Genomic DNA, 19,269 nt, shown 5'->3' with positions numbered 1-19,269 from the left:
ATATTTTAATATATTATATTTAATGATTTTTAACATACTTTTTATTTTGCAATTTAATTAATTTTGATTAAAATCTTTTAATTTCCTTTTAATTTTTAATTTATTCCAAATTAATGACTTTTTTCTGATAAAATTTAGTTTTTATTATAAAATGTACTTTTTTTTTATTTTGCTGATTTTGTTACTAATCTAGTTCAAGTTGTCTGCTTGGACAAAACAAGTCAGTGTTTGTAAACTAACTGTGTGTCCGAATTCCTTGTTGCATTGCTCTCATTTTTTCTCGTAAGTGTCATATTCTGTCAGCACATTGCCGTTAGTACGCTAGTGTCTCTGAATGCCTGTTGGGATCTCAGTGTGGGTAAGAGCAGGTGAGGTTCAGACGGAGGCAGAGGTAATGTAATCTGGGTGTGGCGTCCATCTTTCACACACACATCTTTGTCTCATCTCGCGACTGTCTCCGCCGGGGGAGTGAGAAATCTGAGCTGGCATGTGTGTGAGTGTTGGACACAGGCAGTCCCACTGAGCCATCTGCTGTAGCAATGTGTCACTGTAATTAGGGCTGGATGGCTTGTGTCAGATAAGACTGCTCCTTTACAGCTCCGTCTCCTGCAGCTGCACACACTATCAACTGAACAACGCGTGACTGGCGGCCGAACACACACTTCTGATCAGCCAGCTAAAGGATCTCATTGCAGGCAGAATCATCATTTCCACTCTTAATATGAATTACACATTGATGATCGACTTGATGTGCACCATTCACCCACGAACTCCACACCAAAGGAATAGTTCACCTACAAATGACCTATTTTGTCATGATTTACTCGCCCTCTTACGTAAAAAGAGTGATTTTGAAAAATGTCTTCGCTGCTCTTTTCCACACAGTGAAAGTGGATGGTGATTCCAAGCTTTAATATCAAAAAAGAGCCATAATATCATAACAGTAACAGAATGACTTATGATTTTGATACACTGCCATGAGGATCCGCAGGGATCCTTTCTGTTATATTGTTTCATCTTTTATTGTATTTTTTTATTTTTTGTGTATGTTTGCATGTGTTGGTTGGTTCACATGAATTTAACTCGGTGGGCAGAAGTTTTATATTCATTTATTAATTAAACATTAAGTTTTGTTAAAATATTTTTAAATACACTACCAATTAAAAAATCTCTAATGCTCACCAAAGCTGCATTTATTTAATGAAAATACAGCAAAAACAATGTTGTGAAATATTACAGATTAAATTCTATTTTAATGTATTTTAAAGTGTAATTTATTCTTGTGATCAAAGCTGAATTTTCAGCATCATTACTCCAGTCTTCAGTGTCACGTGATCCTTCAGAAATCATTTTAATATGCTGATTTGTTGCTCAAGAAAAATTGTTATTATTATTAATGTTGAAAACAGTGCTGCTTAAGAAATTTCTGGAAACATTAAAAAACAGCAGTTATTTTAAATAAATGTGTTTTCTTATAAAGTATATGTATTTACTATTAATTTTGATTAAAAAACAAAATAAAAGTAATTTCTTAAAAATAAAATAATCTTGACAAAAAATTGTAATATAGTTAGATTTTATAAAAAAATATTTCTAACAAATAACATTTTATTAATAATAACATGCAAAACATCTTTTTAGTCATTGTGATATCAGGACAGTTAACTTCAAGCTCACAAAAAATATCAAAAGGAATCCTAATTCATTTATTATAATCATGCTGATGTGTTTTCAAGTCAGTGTATTTATAAATTGCATTCTGAAATGTTTTTATTATTATTATTACTTAAACTCAGGTCTGTTCTGACTTGAAATATAGTGCTAACATGGACTGATTTTATGATGATGTGCCTGCAAAGTCTCATACCTGAACTCAATGACCTTGATGCTTTAAAGCACTCGTGAGTCTTTCACATGCTCCCGGCTGCAGCCTGCGGTGACATTCATTAGGATGCATCAGTACTCTTTGGATCCAAAGCACTCATTCATCTTCATTTACAGGAAACACGATTCAACATCAGGGATGAAGGTCTGGCTATACTTTTGCTATACTTTACAAAAAGGTCTGTTAACAGTAAACATGCTGAACTTGCATGACAGAGAAGGAGGAGGCAATTCAGGGAAATTAATCTTAAATGGAAATCTTAAAGGAAATGAAAATGTGTGCTATTATTGAAGCTCATTGGTGTATCTAGTTTCTTCATCTCTTGGCAGTTCCTGATGTGGAAAATTACCATATCTACCGTGTCAGCCATAATTTATACATTAATATGAATCTTCTTTACATGAGAAAATCATATTTGACTCATGCACACTTTAGGTGAAAAACTTTGACCAAGTTTGAAACTAATGTGTATAGGCTATAGCATCTTAATAGTGAAATAGCCTATTTTTTAAAGCCATAATCCTTTTATCTCAAGGAAGGTCTGTTTTATCTTCATTGCACCTCTGCAGATCGTTTTGGCATTTAAGTTGAAGCTAATATTTAATATTTTTCAGGTAGTTTATTGAGGTTAATCTTGTGAGAAAACAATGCAATTAGTGTAACGCAGCATGTATTTGCAGATACACCAAATTGTTTTGTGCAAAATGCAAAGATGTTTTTTTTTTATTTAAATCATTATATAAAAGTACTTTCATCTTCCCTAATTGGCTGGAATTACATGTGTGTGTGATTTGCTGCCCTCTACTGGTGTAATGAACCGCGTCATATCCTGACACGAGTGGATAAAAGACTCCTGTAGTATGACGTAGCTTGCACTAAAACTTGCACTGTATCCACAATCAACTCTGCCCCATTATGTGCTTGTTTACTCATTAATTTACATTCTCTGCGTTATATGGCCTCTAACACAACATTAACCTACTTCCTGATTGCAAAAGCTATTTTCCTATAAGGAAGTAAACGAGTCCTGAAAGGTTACATCAGGGTATAATAATGCACTGTTGTGTTCCAAATGACAGGCTTGCCAAGTGTTTATCACGATGCTAAAGCACTGTTATAAGCAGTTTTGTTAAATGCCTTAAAGGGATAGTTCAGCCAAAAATTTTAATTCTGTCATGTACCCTCATGTCCTGTCAGACCTGTGTGACTTACTTTCTTCTGGAACACAAAAGAAAAGGTATTGAATTTCTGAGTGAACCATTTCTGTTTGTAGTATGTTCCTGTTCAGAGTTAAAGGGATAATTAACCCAAAAATTTAAATTTGCTGTTAATTTACTCGTGATTCGTGACATTTTTTCTTCAGTAGAACAGTAAAATATATATATATATTTAGCTGAAACTGTGGTCCTTGCGATTCGTCAGTTGCCGGAAACACATAAAAAGCATATCAGGAAACACAAAGTTAATATCTGTGGCTCCTGATGTGGTCTTATAAAGCAAAACGAACATTATAGTGGAGTGCTGTCCAAACTCGGCAAACACACCTGCATGGAAGTGTCTAGTGTGCCTAGTAAGAGCTTGATTAGCTGCTTCAGGTATGTTTGATTAGGGTTGGAGCTAAACTCTGCAGGACACCGGCCCTCCAGGACCGAGTTTGGACAGCCCTGTTATAGTGCAAGAAACTGAACATTATTTAGACCTACAACATTATTGCCTGTAGCCCACAACCTTGGGCAAACGGGCAAGTGAGTACATTAACAACAATTTTTCACTTTTGGGTGAACTATTCCTTTAATCAGAGCAGGTTTAGACAGCAGCAGATAGCAGAGTGAGAGTTAGTAATAAGCAGGAGAGGTTAGAGGAGGAAAGTTATAACCATTCCAGTACTCCTTCAAACACAGACCGTTCTCTCTTCAGACACAGGCACTGAAGAAGCACAGCTGTGTTTGCTGAGCACTGAGCATGGAAAGAAATCTGCTGAATTAAGGACAAATCCAGAAGGAAAGACATGAAGACGCAGAGGACATAGGAAAGTACAGATGTCATGACATTTATTCAAGGCATGCTACAATTAAAGTTGATTAGGAAAAACGTCAGCAGGGTGGGTAATAAGAATAAGAATAATAACTCTAATAATGAGTATGCATAATAATAAGCCATTCATAAACAGAAAAAAAAAAACGCTTTCTACAAAAAAAAATCTGCACTCAATCATGCACTGCAAAAATTAGAAAATACGTTTCTTTAATAGTTTATCTTCTATTTGCATTTATTACATCAAACTCATAAACTGGATACGCTCATGTCTCTCCCCAATTCCCACAAGTCACATAAACGGCTTTACAAATGAAAGCTGGTACTGGTATGATATCAAAATACAGAAGACAAATTGTGTTTTATGTTCATTTCCATAAATATAAAAACCAGTTCATATTGGTGTGTGTGTATATCTTGTTCCCCGAAACCATTTTTTGGCCAGGTTAAAAAAAATAATAAAATAATAAGGGAACACATATGTACAGCATTTGTTTCCTTTTGGTAGTGAAACATTCATAAAAACTATAAATTAGGCATTTCATTGCGTGTCAAAGCATCCTGAGATCAACTCAGGCACTTCTGTATGTGCGCTGTGCTTGAGCGACACCTCAGTTTGCTAATTTAGTCTAGCCCCTCCCTTTAATGCAAATTAGACAGTTCAATTAGCATAATTATAGCCCGTAAATTTAGTAATGAGAAGAAAATAGAAAGCATTATGACTGAAATTTAAAGTTTACATCTTAAGGGTCAATTGCATCGTAATAAAGCAATAAAATATTTCACTCTGAACATTGCTGAATCAGTTCCAATTCAATCAAATCCTTTGGTTTCAGTGGTTAGTTTGTTGTTATGGTCTAGTATGTTTTAGAGTAAAGCTTTTTAACGGAATCGATGACGAGATCAGCAAAAAGTGTAACCGCTTATCCGTTTTACAGATCGTGGCGTCTATCCGGAGCGGGTCATGAAATACTGAAAGCGTAAGGCGGTTCGAATGAATCCATAAGGGCCTGGTAACACATTCAGAATCGCAAATGAGTCTCGCTTGATGGGGAAAAGGATATGGCTTGACCTTTCTGAGGGAAACGAACAGAACAGACTGCGGGACACGTGAAAAACAGACTCGTAACATGATCGAGAGGGGAAAATACAAGAAGTTTGTTGGTTTCTGATATACAGCCAGGAAATAAGTTACAAATAAGCTAGATGAAAGGCACATAAACTTTGGTCCTGCATTATTTGTGACTTTTTCAGTAAAAAACCTGGAAAAAACCATACACGTGTGTAACTGTTCGAGTGAGCGCGGATATCGACGAGGAAATGTCTTACAACACAGCGGAACGTTGTTGCCTGAGTCAAGACGTGGTTGGAAAATGTTACGCTTCGAGAAACAAAAACGAATGACTTGTGACTTTTCTGTGACACGTTTATGGAGTCTGGCTTTTCTCCTGTTGATAAATAAAAAGCATCGCAGCCGGAAGCAGATCTGCTTGCGTTCTGCTGCGTAGATTTCGCCTTCCGAGCGCTTCTGACGGACCTGACCTCTACCGATCGCTCCCGTTCCCAATCGCACACATCGGTGGACGTTACAGACCCAGAACTGCTGTTGTGAAGAGGCAGAGTGACAGACAACAATCTTGAACCAGTTTTCACACTCTTAATAAAGAAAATCAACAAACCCCAAAAAAAGAACAAAAAGTATCACAACAGAGCAAGAACGAAACAGGCCAAAACCCCTAAAATAAATCAATTATAAGATACAGTAAATAAGATACAACTCCAAAACACACAGGCGGAGGTCTCAGACATCAGCATCACTCCATAGCAAAATGGAAGGCAGACCTGAACACTTAGAGCGAATGCTGTGGGCTTCTGGGTCTCTGTGCGCTCGTTCCGAGGCAAATTTAGACTGATCGTATGTATTAGGGGATTCATAATCATGTTAGAATGACAGAACAGAGATGATATCAAGCAGATCACACTGGTTGATATAGTCCACACTGGCAGATATTGATTTCTGAGTGGTCCTTCCCATGAAAAACTCACCGGCATCACGTTATGGTTTGTGGGAGGTTGCCAGAATGTTGCTATATGGTTGCTGAGATGTTCGGAGTGGTTTTAATGTGTTGCTATGCGGTTGTTAGGGTGCTCTGATGGTTATTTACTGGCCCAAAGTAAAAAGAGCCCACCTCCAAGTCTCAAGTTTAGTGGTCGACCCATATAGATTTTTTTGATGGCCGATATCTTAAGAGAGCATGGTAGCCGATATAAACCGATATATCACCACACTATTTCATTTAAAGAAAATAAATTCACATGCATAATTTCTAAAATTAAATTAATATTTATTTTACATAATATTTACTGAGTTTTATCATTTGAAAATTAATAAATATAAAAGAATCAACTTAAACATAAAAATAAATCTGTAAAATAAATACTTTTAATTAGATGGTAATTTTATACGCAGTCAACAAATGCACATTTCAGAAGATCTCACAGCTGAATTCTATCAAATTTGCAAGGTTAGTACTACATACTCAAAGACTTGTTTAAATTAAATGTGAATTTGCTGACACTTGATGAGAAAGTATTATAGTGTTTGCTTTTCCGTTACCAATAATAAGCAAACGCTATAATACTGTTTAGTATGGTACTGTGTAATAATTTATTATTCAATTTATGAAGATGGAGAACGGGAGTCGTGTGCGTTTAAGTGCTGACTTTCTCAGCGCTGTCAGAATAAATGTCTTCTGAAATATCGGGTTAACAGAAGTAAAAAAGCCAAATATCGGCCGACCATCACTTTAGAAACAACTTGGGTGGCTCCTTTAATGTAAGTCACTGGGATTTCTTTTTTGCCTGTTTTAGCATTCGTCTGGCAAAAAAGTGAGATCACAAAAGAACAAAAACTTCACAGATGTGCTCATAACAGCTCAAATTCATACTATTTAATCAGAACAATACGCAAGCTTACAGCAACCTCTGTCTTCGAGGGCGAAATATTTCTATCAGAGATCGAGGAAAATATTTTTGGCCAAGAAAGGCTTTATGTAACAATGGTACGCGGGTCTAGCATACATATGTATACACATCAGCGAGGAAGAATAGAGACCCACAGCATGCTCTGAAAATCTTTGAGTTCACCGTTCATTTTTCTAATGAGAGCATTCACAGCACCATACATCATAACTTACATCTCATATCATATTAAGACCACATGGTACTGAGTCCCCACAAAATGCACATCTATAAGAGCTACACAACAAAAAAAATAAAATCAACCCTCTCACCAATCCCACAAAATAGTACATAAGATATTTTACGTAAAATTTCTAAAACCTATTTGATTATGAACACATAATAAGGCACGTAATAAGAAATTAGGTAAATACACAGTAAATATGATTTTTTTTTTTCACCATGATTTCTTGAATGATTATAGTGGTACAAAAACCCGACGAGGTTTCAAATTTGATTTTTTTTTTCTCTTCCATAAAAAAGAACAAATTACCAAAAATAAGTAACTTTTTTTTTCTCAAAAAATCTTGACAATCCTTAAGATATATAGACCTGAATAGTTTTGCTTTAAGACTGTAAACTTCAACAAAATTCAATTTCTTTTGAGAAGTGAAAGCGAAGTTTCGAATCGCTTCAGGTGAAATCAGTCAAAGACAAAAAAAGTCACTGTCCCTTGCCTTGCATGAAGATTCTTGATTTATTTCATTAATAGAGGATATAGCGCACAGGCACAGACGCTGCTCCCTTTAGATGCTACTCAACAGGTCTACGTTGACCTTCCTTGGAATGTTAAGGCCAGATTTTCACTAAATGAGACAGCGCCTTGCTCGTACGGACAAGGGAGTCATCATATATCATCATATATGAGAGTCCCGATGAAACCGGTAATAATACACTAGCACTAACTAAACACATACATACAGAATCAGCCTCTGTATGTGCACACCATTGCCATGTTCCAAAACCTAGCGAGTGGTCTACTTAGACAGCATTTTAAGGCATCACAGGAATGCTCCTGGCACAAAGGCTGTTCCAGCCTTCTAAGATATCTAATTTTGGCCTAAATCTAAGGCAGCATTGCATGTGTCCTTTGTGGATAAGGCAATCCCAGATTGCACTGGGAAGCTCATTCAAGATGGTGGACGAATCAAGGCAAATAAACGTATAATTTCCTAAATACAGAAAAATATAAATTTGTTTGATTAAAAATGGATTATTTTGACTGCAGTGTTGATGTTTCGTATGAGGCCAAATACCCTATAATTAACCAATTATATGAATCAACTGATTCAGGAGTTTGACATTAGTATGTAGCTAAGCTAATGTTGCAATACCTGTGTATAAACATAAAGCACAAGTAAATATTGAGCATTTTCTATGTATTTGTACATTTGTAGTGTGTGATATTTGTCGCGGTGCACTGCAACATCTGTCTATAGTAAATAAATAGACTGTTTATAGTAAATAAAGCCAAAGTTCTAAATTTGTCCTGTTGTCGGAAGTAGCGCGAAAGCATAGAGCACATCAGAAAAAGTGCCATCTAACGTAGACAGTAATGGGTTCTTTTTTATTTTGTACTGCATTATCAACTTCGCAACATGCTAACATCTAACTGAACTAAATCAATCGAGTCCTCCAATGCCAGGCTTCAAATGCTGCTCGAAACTCATAATGTACCAATTTTTGAATGGAATCTATGGAGGAGATGCTAGTTTTGGTGTGAGCTATATTAAGATCTTGCTGCTAAAAAAATCGATAGGATTTTGATGGTCTCCATTAGTGATTATTGACTGTTGCAAGTATTTTCATGATGTCAAGGTCTTTGTGTGATTGGCTTACAAGATTCATCTAAGTTGACCATTTTTTCCCCAATGATACAGACTCACGAGTTTACCATCTCCACCTCTCAAAGAAAACCTCTGGTCTGGACTCTATTGGAGGTGAGTTCCTGTGCAGATCAGTCAGTTCAGATTAGTCACTTATGGGCTTTCATGGCAATTAGGATGCTGCTTTAGAAGGCATCTGCCTATGCAGCAGCTCGCTAGGTTTCGGAAACTAGGTGGCGTCTCTATGTCATTCAGACTCGCTCTTCAATTAAATATTTGGTTTGGTCAGATGCAGAGGCATTTAGTGTGGGACTGCAAGGCAAAAGAGAGTGCCGCCCTCTTTTTTTGCTGTGACTCAATGGGCTTCACTACAGTTTCTACAGAGCCCATGGCTGCAAACTCTCACACCTGTGGCCAGAGCCGAGGAGTGAAAGAACAAATTAAAGAGCATAGAATCTTCTGCCCCTGTGTGGAAAGATGGAAAATCAAGAAGAACGAAAGGAAAAGACTCAACTAAGAGCAAGAAGGGGAACAGAATGGAGGAAATCATCAATTTCCCATCAAGATCACGGGCTATACCATTCACATTGAGCATTTCACTTAGGAGGCGGAGCCTACTATCAGGCTGGGCGTTGCTGATTGGAGCGTTCCAGTAAGGTTGACAGCTGGCCGTGAGTTTTCTGGAATGATCGTGCATGTTTGAAAATGTTCGACCTGGTTCAGAGGAACCCGATCGACTGGACAATGACATTGCGCGCCATTGCACACAGACGTTCTCTGACAGCATTGCAGGTGCAGAGAGCCCACGAAAGGCCGGTCTGTCCAATATAAAACTTTCATAATACAAGAAAAAAACGAATCACGCCATTCACTATCTATTCACAGATGCCTACCATCTGGCTATACATCTTTGCACAGTAAACAGATATGAGGATGCCAAACATTCCCCACGGTGCCTGTCTTCAATTCAAATCAATCAAAGTGCCGAGAAACAAAAGGTTTGTAAGCCGAAACAGCTGCGAATTTTAAATGCACTCATTCTTGAATCCATAGCACTCTTGTTTTAATGCTACTCTGAAGAAAAAGGACAAGCCCATTGGTCGAGGCCGTCGCTACAGATTTTTTTTTATTTTCCAGCAGCACCTTGATGATGACGTCAGCGATATTCAAACGGTGACCGTGCATTCAACACATCCCATGGGAAATGGGGCGCTCCGTTGAAACAACCAATGAGAATGAAGGTGTCATTTTTGGGGGGAGGCACAGAGGACACTCCGCCCTCACTTAGGTCTGGGGTATCAAGGCCATTGGGCTACAGGAGTGTCAGTCTCCAATGTAATCGGCAAGTGTGCGGTGAAGAAACTTCCTCAGCATTGACTTTTTTGAGAATGTTCACCTCGTGTTAGTTTGCGTTTCACAGCAACGAAGTCCTCGCCAATCGACTAAAGAGGGAGTCCTACTTCCTCCACACAGAGGTTTCCAGAAACGTCACATTGTCATGGATATCCCATGTGTCTCCAGCCTTGGTTTCGTGAGTAAAACAAACTCACTCTCAGACTGTCTAAAGGTTCTGCAGTAGTCTCTTATTTGCTTTTTTTATTTCTTTTTATTTTTTTGGAAATCTCTAAAACTACCCCATGAATATCTGTAATTCTTTTTTTTTTTTTTTTTTTTTTTTTTTTTTTAGTTTGTCAGTCAGTCTTATTCTCTGAACGAAACAGTCAGACTGCTGAAGGTAGAAGGGCTGGTATGGGGAGGATGGGGAAAGGGTGTGTTTGTAGTGAAGGGGGTGCTAGATGGTGGATTTGGAGAAGGACACTCGCAGATGGTGGTTTTCTCCCAGGTCGTGGTTGTGGAGGTCGATAAGAGCCTGGATGGCTTCTTCCACCGAACCCAGCTGGATCAGCGCCATCTTGCGGTCCTTCCTATTAATCATATATGGATAGTGAAAATCAGACACTGGATGATCCTGAAATTTAGGACCAGTTGGTCCAATGAGATAAGGTCCAAGATAAAGAAAATTTACAAATCTTTTGAACACATTTGTGTTGGTTTCAAATGGTTTTGAAAAACATTTACAGTAACAAAATACTTTCAATGACAACTCTAAAATTGTCATGTGGGGCAACCATCAATTAAAAAGGTAAATCATATTTTCCTTACAAAAAACACAACTTAAAGGGATAGTTCACCCAAAAATGGAAATTCATTCATCATTTACTCAAGTGAAGAATGTTGGTAACCAATCACTTGCTGGTAGCCCTTGACTTCCATTTTTTCCATACTATGGAAATCAATGGCTAGCATCAAAAGTTTGTCGATACATTTGTGTTCAACAGAAGAAAGAAACTCATAAAAGTTTGGAACAAGTGGAAGGTTAGTAAATGATGACAAAGGCTGCGCTTACACTGCAAGTCTTAATGCACAGATCCGATCTTTTGACCATATCCAATTTTTTGGCCCGTCTGTTTACATTCACTTTAGACACGACTGGTATCCGATATCTGTGTTTACATTAATTCCCACCCAAAAGGATTGTCTGCAGTGATCGCTTTACTATGCACATGGTAGACCCTCGGGTTTTAAATGGCCTGCAATTAAAATTATTTATATAATTCACGTCGAATGGCAATTATTATATCCAGCATGGACAACGGCTGTCATGGATGTTTTGCAGCACAAAATCTGACTGAACAGATAAAGACCGGAAAATAACGGTCATTTTAATTTGTTAGACTATTTTATCTACAGCTGAGGTAGAATTCTTTAGTGAAATAAAGATTATATTTATTTAAATGAATTCGAATTAATTAACGAGAGAGAAAGAAAGAGAGAGAGAGAACGAACGCATGCACCCATTGTGAAGCATTGCGAACAAGCGTCTGTTTAATTACAAAAAGTGCTAAGTTATCACCACATTGCTGAGAAATATAATGTAGCTTTTAGCTGTTGTATTTTCAAAATTCTGAATGTGCAATTTCTTAGCTATATAGTTTCCTTTTCAGTAAAATGCGACCGCATATAGCACGCCGGCATAAAAACGCCATTAAAAATCTTTAAGAACAAACCTGTTGCTCTCGCTTTGGGAGTTCTGTGGAGAATCGGATATGTGTATTTAGACGTAGGTCAGATGTCCAGGTATCGGATATGTATCTGATTTAAAACCACATTTGGAAACAGCTCAGATCGGATACGTAAAAATCAGATCTCTTGTGGATTTTTGTGTTTACACGCCTGCATCAAATTCCGATCTGTGTCAGATGTGGGCAAAAGATCGAATTTTTTCTGCCAGTGAACTATCCCTTTAAACGATGTAAAAAAGGAATGCCCTTTTCTGCTCCTAGAGGGCCACCTAACTACACATGTTTTCCAAGCAAACTTAAAATCACTGTTCACTTTTTAGCAGATCATATAGACAACACATTCCATTTATGTGTTTTCACAAAACAACTCATCCTTATCGGCCATGTTGTCATGAAGAAAGGTACAAATAGACTCTTCCCCATGTGAACAAATACTTATTAAAATCAGATAAATGAAGGCTGAGAACAAAAACGAATGTGAAGAGAACTCACTGGAAAAACTTGAAGGCCTTGACTGTGTATCCAGAACTGGCAAACAGCTCTTTCAGAAAATCATCCGTTGTGGAGGGACTGGGGGAGGAAAGAAACAAAAACACAGTGTTTACAAAGGACAAAAACTAGCACCTTATCTGATGCCAACAATAAAGCAAAACTTCTAGTGAAGCGAAACAACTGATATGATAATATGCGTGGGATGATATGAATAAAAATCATATATCATGGTATAAGTAATTTTACAAAACTGTATTGAGCATGTGTGGGTGTGTGCCAGTCACTCACGGGATATTTGAGAGGTGCAGGGTGGCGGAGGGAGGGAAAATGTTCTGGAAGTTCTTGGAGCCGGGCTTTTTGAAGCGGTGCAACGGGCTCCCACTGAAGTCTTTGGTCAGGCCCTGGTCCTCCTGACCCTCCCTGGGGAGCTGCACCGTCTGGTGCTTTGAGATGGTCACACGGATCACCTTACCATGCAGACGCTGACCGTTCAAATGGCTCATCGCTTAAAAAACAAACCCAGAGATAATGTGTTACAGATAAGCTTTAACCCTGAGACACATCATATTGCACTTACACCGAACAAACCTTTTTCTTACATTTGAACAACAAAAACTCATGCATAAGAGTTTTTCCCCAACATTTTTCTCTCTCACACACACACACACACACACACACACACACACACGCGCACATATTTTGGCTTCATCCATAAAACACAAGCAGAGAGAACGAAATTCTGAGTAAATCATTTTGTGAAGTGATTTTTACATAAATTACTGTATAAAATGTTGAGGAATTAGCAAAACCATCCCTACATAAATTCCCGTGTAAATCATACATAAAGCCATTATTATGTAAATTTCTGTGAATAATTCACAAAACCTTTTTATGTAATTTTGCGTAAATCATTTCGATATTGATTCATACATAAATGTACTGTATAAAACATTGATAAAACCATTCTTAGGTTCATTTCTTTGTAAATTAATAAAATTATTCTTACACTTTTACTAACAATGAACTATACATTTTTCACTAAAACATTCTTGTGTTAATTTATGTGTAAATCAATAGCAAAACCATTTTTACATCAATTTCAATGAAAATTGTGCATAAAATCATTCTTATGTAAATTTAAAAAAAAATTCAAAACATTTAAAAATTTGTGTAAATGATTTGCAAATTGATTCAAACACAAATTACTGTATAAAACATTGATAAAAACAAAGTTCATTTTTTTTTGTAAATCAATAGCAAAACTATTCTTACTTAAATTTGTGTGTACTGTACATTGTTTGCAAAATCATTTTGTTAAATTACATGTAAGTTGGTGGCAAAACCATTCGTTTATTGCATTTGCAAAAATGATTCTACTGTATAAAATGTTCTTATGTACATTTTTAAATCAATAAAACCATTTTGTACATTGTTTGCAACTGTTTCGTAAATTTCTATGTAAATCATTCTCAAAAACACAAAATTTACATGCAAATGTGCAAAATCTAAGTGTAAATTGTAAATGTATTTCACATTGCAAGAACGTTTTCACAAGCAATTTACACAAATTAATTTTTTCATCCACTCCTAAAAAAATTCAGGCCGACAACCACCATGCACCTTTGCATAAAAGAAATAATTAAATAAAAAAATCCATGTTTTTTTTTATAGCTATGAGACATTCGCTCCTGCATTTAAATATGATTATCGCAACCAAACCTTTGCAGTGTCCTTTCATTTCTGCTTGCACCATTTCATAATCTATTATTAAATTGCATCAGAATATGCCTGTGTATCTAAATTATGAGACATTTAGTAGAAAAAAAATCAATTTTTAGAAATATTTAATTCATGGTTCTGGCTACATCCACCAGCGATACAACCAGACTGATTTGTAGCTTTAATACAGACACAGAATACGCCGATAAAGACGACTGATCAAAGGATGAAGAGAATGTATCAAGATGAAAAGGATTTCAGTGTAATACCGAGCTGGGCTTGCGTGGCGTCTGCCAGCTGTATTAAGGCATTCTCTTTCTTGTTGAACAGAATCTTGACTCGGTGAACATCTCCGTACACTCCTGCCAGGATAAAAGAGAAATTTAGACTTTTTGTGCTCAAAACACAATTTACAGCAAATAATACGCTATCTGTGGATCTCAGTGTTTCGTTATTGAAGGCAGAGGGCAACGGTAACTCCTCACATTTTAAAGGATATCACTCGCACTAAGGTCTGTCTCTGATGTTGAGTTATTAAATTGTAGGGACAATAACAATGGCACACACTGAGCGTGTGTATGGGAGAATTTGAACATTCATATGACGGGTCACAATCTGCAAGTAATCTCCCGACTGTGTGTTTGTAAGGAAATGGTCTCATCGCTCAGCTTCTGTCCTCTACTGCCTTCATAAAAACTGCCGTCTGCACATCTAATCTGGAGGAGTAATAAATTCGTCCTTACCGAATAAAATGAAGAGCCCGTGTGGTGATATGCTCTGCAAGAGATGGGACATTATCAGAGATCACTCAGTACTGAAATATAAAAAGCGCTGGAAGAAGATGAAATGAGTATGGGTAAAATGTAGGAAGAACATTAATAGATGTGGTGATTGGCTGTGAAACATGTTGACACTGATCACTTCAGTGTGAATGCTGGCCACTAACGCTGTAGAAATGAAATGAAGAAAGTGTCTTGTGACATCAATTGCTAAAACTGAATAAAGACGCATGAAAATAGGTTTGGATTAGCTCATATAATAAGATAAAAGACTGGAGGGAATCATTTTAAAGGCACTGATATTTAAGGTCAGCAAGTGTTACGCTCCTATCATAGTCTCTGTGCAATACTATAAGCAAAGTAATGGCTCAGATTAGTCCAATAGAGCTATACATACACATATTTTTAACGACAAAAAAAATATTTTATGCAAATGCACATACCAGGAAAAAAACCTACAAATAAGTGCATATTTATACCTTTATATATTTTATATAAATGGTAAATAGATATTTCACAAAAAATGTAAAGCATCACAACTTTTTTCAGGAATGATACAATATTAGAATGATTTCTGAAGTATCATGTGACACTGAAAACTGATGCTGAAAATAGCTTTGATTGGTATTTTACTATTTATTCACATTTACACTGCATGGTTCAAGTGACCCAATTCCGATTTTTTCCTCCCATGTGGCACAGATCAGATATGGTCCAGGAGCTTGTAAGCAGGAAAAAAAATAGCATGGATTACAATATTCTCCGATCGGTTTCAGACCTCATTCATATGTGGAAATAAATCAGATAAGAATCAGATACATGCATTTGCGCCTGCCCTATAAGCGGACAAATCTAATATTCCCCTGTAAATGCGACTCCTACGTCATCGAAAAGTGCGTTTTTTGAAATGTTTTGCGGTACAGACATACCTGTAACAAATGAAACATCTTGAGTTGAGTAGCAGAGTATTAATTTTGTTAATTTGTGTTAAATAAAAGACGATCTGATGCTGAAATGTGCTTCTGTTGGCTCGTGCGCAGACGAGCGCTTCAGTCCCGTTCATTCCATTGAAACCACAAAATAAAATGCACACAAACATGTCCCTGCCTTTGATATACAATCACTGATGAACGCATTTACGACATGCTTAACATTATCTACCACCAGAGTATTATTCCACTCGCAAGCTTTCAGCGGAGCTGAAGACCACTGTCCTGAAGAATTTGTTCTTGGCTATATAACTATTTTGATGTATAGATGTAACTATTGCATTAAAAACGTTTCTATATGAATTCCATGTCAATAAATTAAACTCAATGTACTATTCAAATTGATTTGTGATGTCATATGTTATTTTTGGCTTGTTTCACCAAGTGCAGTGTAAAATGCACACATCGGATACGGGTCACTTTTAAAAGAAATGTAAGCACGTCAGCCAAAAAATCTGATATAGTCACAAAATCGGAATTGGTCTTCAAGATTTGCAGTGTAAATGCAGCCATAGAAAACATTTATTTTAAATTGTAATAATATTTAACTATTTTTACTGTATTTTTGATTAAATAAATGCAGTCTTAGCGAGCAGAAGAGACATCCAAAAACTTAAAAACAGATTATTATATTATATTATATTATATCTTAATTTCTGGATGACAGTATCTAGATCTGTAGTCTAATTAAAAAAAACAATACTGGTGTCAATATGTAAAATAACAATAATCATCATCAACAACAACACATTTTTTAATTTATATTATTATTATTATTATTATTTAGGCAAGTTATAATACTAGGAATTAGGGTTATTATTACAATGAACTAAAACCTTAAAACATTATTGTAACTAGAAATAAAATAAACATGAAATATATATATTTCAACATTCCTTATTTTCTTTTAGATTAACTTGATGTACCAACATAAATTGAAAATTAATAAAAACTACAGAGACAAAAATAATAGAAATGACAAAAACAACAAAATTACTAAAACTTTAAAATGAAACAGAATATAGACAGACAGACGGATAGATAGACAGACAGACGGACGGACGGACAGACAGACAGACAGACAGACAGATAAACAGATAGATAGACAGACAGACGGACGGACGGACGGACAGACAGACAGACAGATAGACAGATAGATAGACAGACAGACGGACGGACGGACGGACGGACGGACAGACAGACAGACAGACAGACGGATAGATAGACGGATAGATAGACAGACAGACAGACAGACAGACAGACAGACAGACAGACAGACAGATAGATAGATAGATAGATAGATAGATAGATAGATAGATAGATAGATAGATAGATAGATAGATAGATAGATAGATAGATAGATAGATAGATAGATATTGAAGGTATACAGTATAATTGTAAACTCTTTCCTACAGCTGTAATCAATTTTATGTCATATAAATGACAGATTTGTGGTGAAAGGGCTCACAGAGAAGGGTTAGTCACTTGTGTTGACATCAGTTATGTAGTGGGACGGTGGTGTTGAGGGTGGGGGGGGGGGGGGGACTCACGTCGGGGTTGAGGTTGGAGACGAGGAGCACAGAGTGGATGGCGGTGGGGGCCATGCCGTGGATGGTCATCCGTCCTGTCATTGCTGATGAAGGGATGGTGAGATGTCCCAGAGCACCAGGCATCGCCTGCATAGACAGACCTGAGCGGAGCAGAGCCCGGCAGGAGGAGGGCAGATGGGGAGGGGAGACGGGAGAGGAGGGGTAATGTGAGAGAGAGGAAGGGAACCTTCTAGAACAATCGTCCATTTTCACAACCTGTTGCTGCTTTTTCAGATAAACAACATAAGGTCTTCTTGTAATAGCTTATTAAATCAATGTGTTAAGGCATGCTGGGTAAATTTAGTCTAAATGAGTATTAAATTGGATGGTCGGGGTAGTTAAAAGGTTAGAGGTTTAAATAAAGCCAGCAGAGATCAGGCTCAGGAGTGAAAACAGAGCCAGGCTTGAGAGTGAAACAGCATTCACAGCATGCTTAATATGTGAAGGACAAATTATTTGAATTGAGGGAAAAAATATTCAGTGGTAAATCATGTAGGATGGGAATTTTGTACGCTGAGATCTGATATTAGAATACTGAAATATTTATGATATTATTAATGGTACTTTAATTTGACTGAGGTCTTGATTAAGCCATAATTTTTGTGACAGAAGTGGATAATTTTTTTTCATTTGGGACAACTTGAGGGTGAATACATGCTTCATTTTCAATATGTTAAATAATACACTGCTGTTTGAATGTTTGGGGCCTGTATGATTTACAAAAATTGATCATTTTATTCAGCAAGGATGCATTCAATTAAAAGATTTCTATTAAAAAAATGCTGTTCTTTTGAGAAATGTCGCTTTCCACAGAAATATTAAACAGCACAACTGTTTTAAACATAATAATAATAAATGTTTCTTGAACAGCAAATCAGCATATTAGGATGATTTCTGAAGGATCATGCATCGCACCTTGCATCGCAGAAATAAATGACATTTTACAATATATTACAATAGAAAACAGTCATTTTCAATTGTAATAATATTTCATAATATTACTGTTTTACTGTATTTTTGATCAAACAAATGCCACCTTAGAGAGGAAAAGTGATTGCTTTCAAAAACATTTTAAAATCTTACAGACCCCAAACTTTTGAACAGCGCTGTATATATTATTTAGCTCATATTAAAATGTTAAATTATAAAAATTTTAATAAATATTATGTGAATAATATTAAATGTTGTTTTTAAGAAAACATAAATTAAGACTTAAGTAAAGCTGCACAGTGACTTTCGCTATTAAATTGTATTATATGAAAAATGTAATCAAAGAGCAATGTAATACACTTAAATGGGATGTATTGATGGCGTAAATCAAAACAGAGAGCAAACCAATCAATAGCCAATTCCGAATGCAAAGGGTCAAATGTGACGTCAATACTTCTGTTTGTGTTAGTCCCTCTTCACTTTGCTCATTTTGCTGGTGTCAATCTGCAGATGCGTCTTGCAAGTGGCTCAGGTGATGACACCGTAATATGTCCAATTATTCAGTCTGAAGACGGTCGTGAGCCGCATGACGCTGCCTCCATTACTGAGATGTGATGTGAGAGTGTGACTGTGTCTGAAAGCTTACCTGCTTGAGGGAAACCGATAGCAGGGGCAAATCCAGCCGCCCCGGGGTATGGAGAGGAAATTATCCCAGGAGCCCCTGCACACACACACACACACACAGGGTCAGCAATGGCAAACAACTGATTTATAAAATGAGAGCACAAGCACATAACAGGATAGTGATAGCAGTGTGTGTGCGCATCTACACCAACACAATGAGTTTTTTCAGGGAAAATCTTATATTTATGATTGTTGACACCTATTCTTGTGGTTTTTAATTTCTAAATTAAAATTAATT

The 19,269-nt window shown here is 36.6% G+C and overlaps 1 protein-coding gene across 7 annotated transcripts in view; it reads right to left on the bottom strand.

Annotated features, from left to right (window-relative positions):
* Positions 1 to 7,896: 7,896 nt before the first annotated feature.
* ptbp3 (polypyrimidine tract binding protein 3) overlaps positions 7,897 to 19,269 on the bottom strand; it is a 62,532-nt gene continuing 51,159 nt past the window's right edge. For all 7 annotated transcript variants that reach the window (XM_079410181.1, XM_079410182.1, XM_079410178.1 and 4 more), the window contains 7 exons: positions 18,994 to 19,068; positions 17,379 to 17,518; positions 14,804 to 14,837; positions 14,330 to 14,422; positions 12,630 to 12,846; positions 12,342 to 12,419; positions 7,897 to 10,691 (listed from right to left, as the gene is read on the bottom strand). In XM_079410181.1, the coding sequence (XP_079266307.1) occupies positions 10,559 to 10,691; positions 12,342 to 12,419; positions 12,630 to 12,846; positions 14,330 to 14,422; positions 14,804 to 14,837; positions 17,379 to 17,518; positions 18,994 to 19,068 (770 nt within the window). In that variant the 3' untranslated portion in view covers positions 7,897 to 10,558. The remainder of the gene's footprint in view (positions 10,692 to 12,341; positions 12,420 to 12,629; positions 12,847 to 14,329; positions 14,423 to 14,803; positions 14,838 to 17,378; positions 17,519 to 18,993; positions 19,069 to 19,269) is intronic.

The sequence above is a fragment of the Barbus barbus genome (genome assembly GCF_936440315.1).
Source record: "Barbus barbus genome assembly, chromosome: 47".
Classification (NCBI taxonomy): domain Eukaryota; kingdom Metazoa; phylum Chordata; class Actinopteri; order Cypriniformes; family Cyprinidae; genus Barbus; species Barbus barbus.
This window is presented reverse-complemented; position numbering and strand designations above follow the sequence as displayed.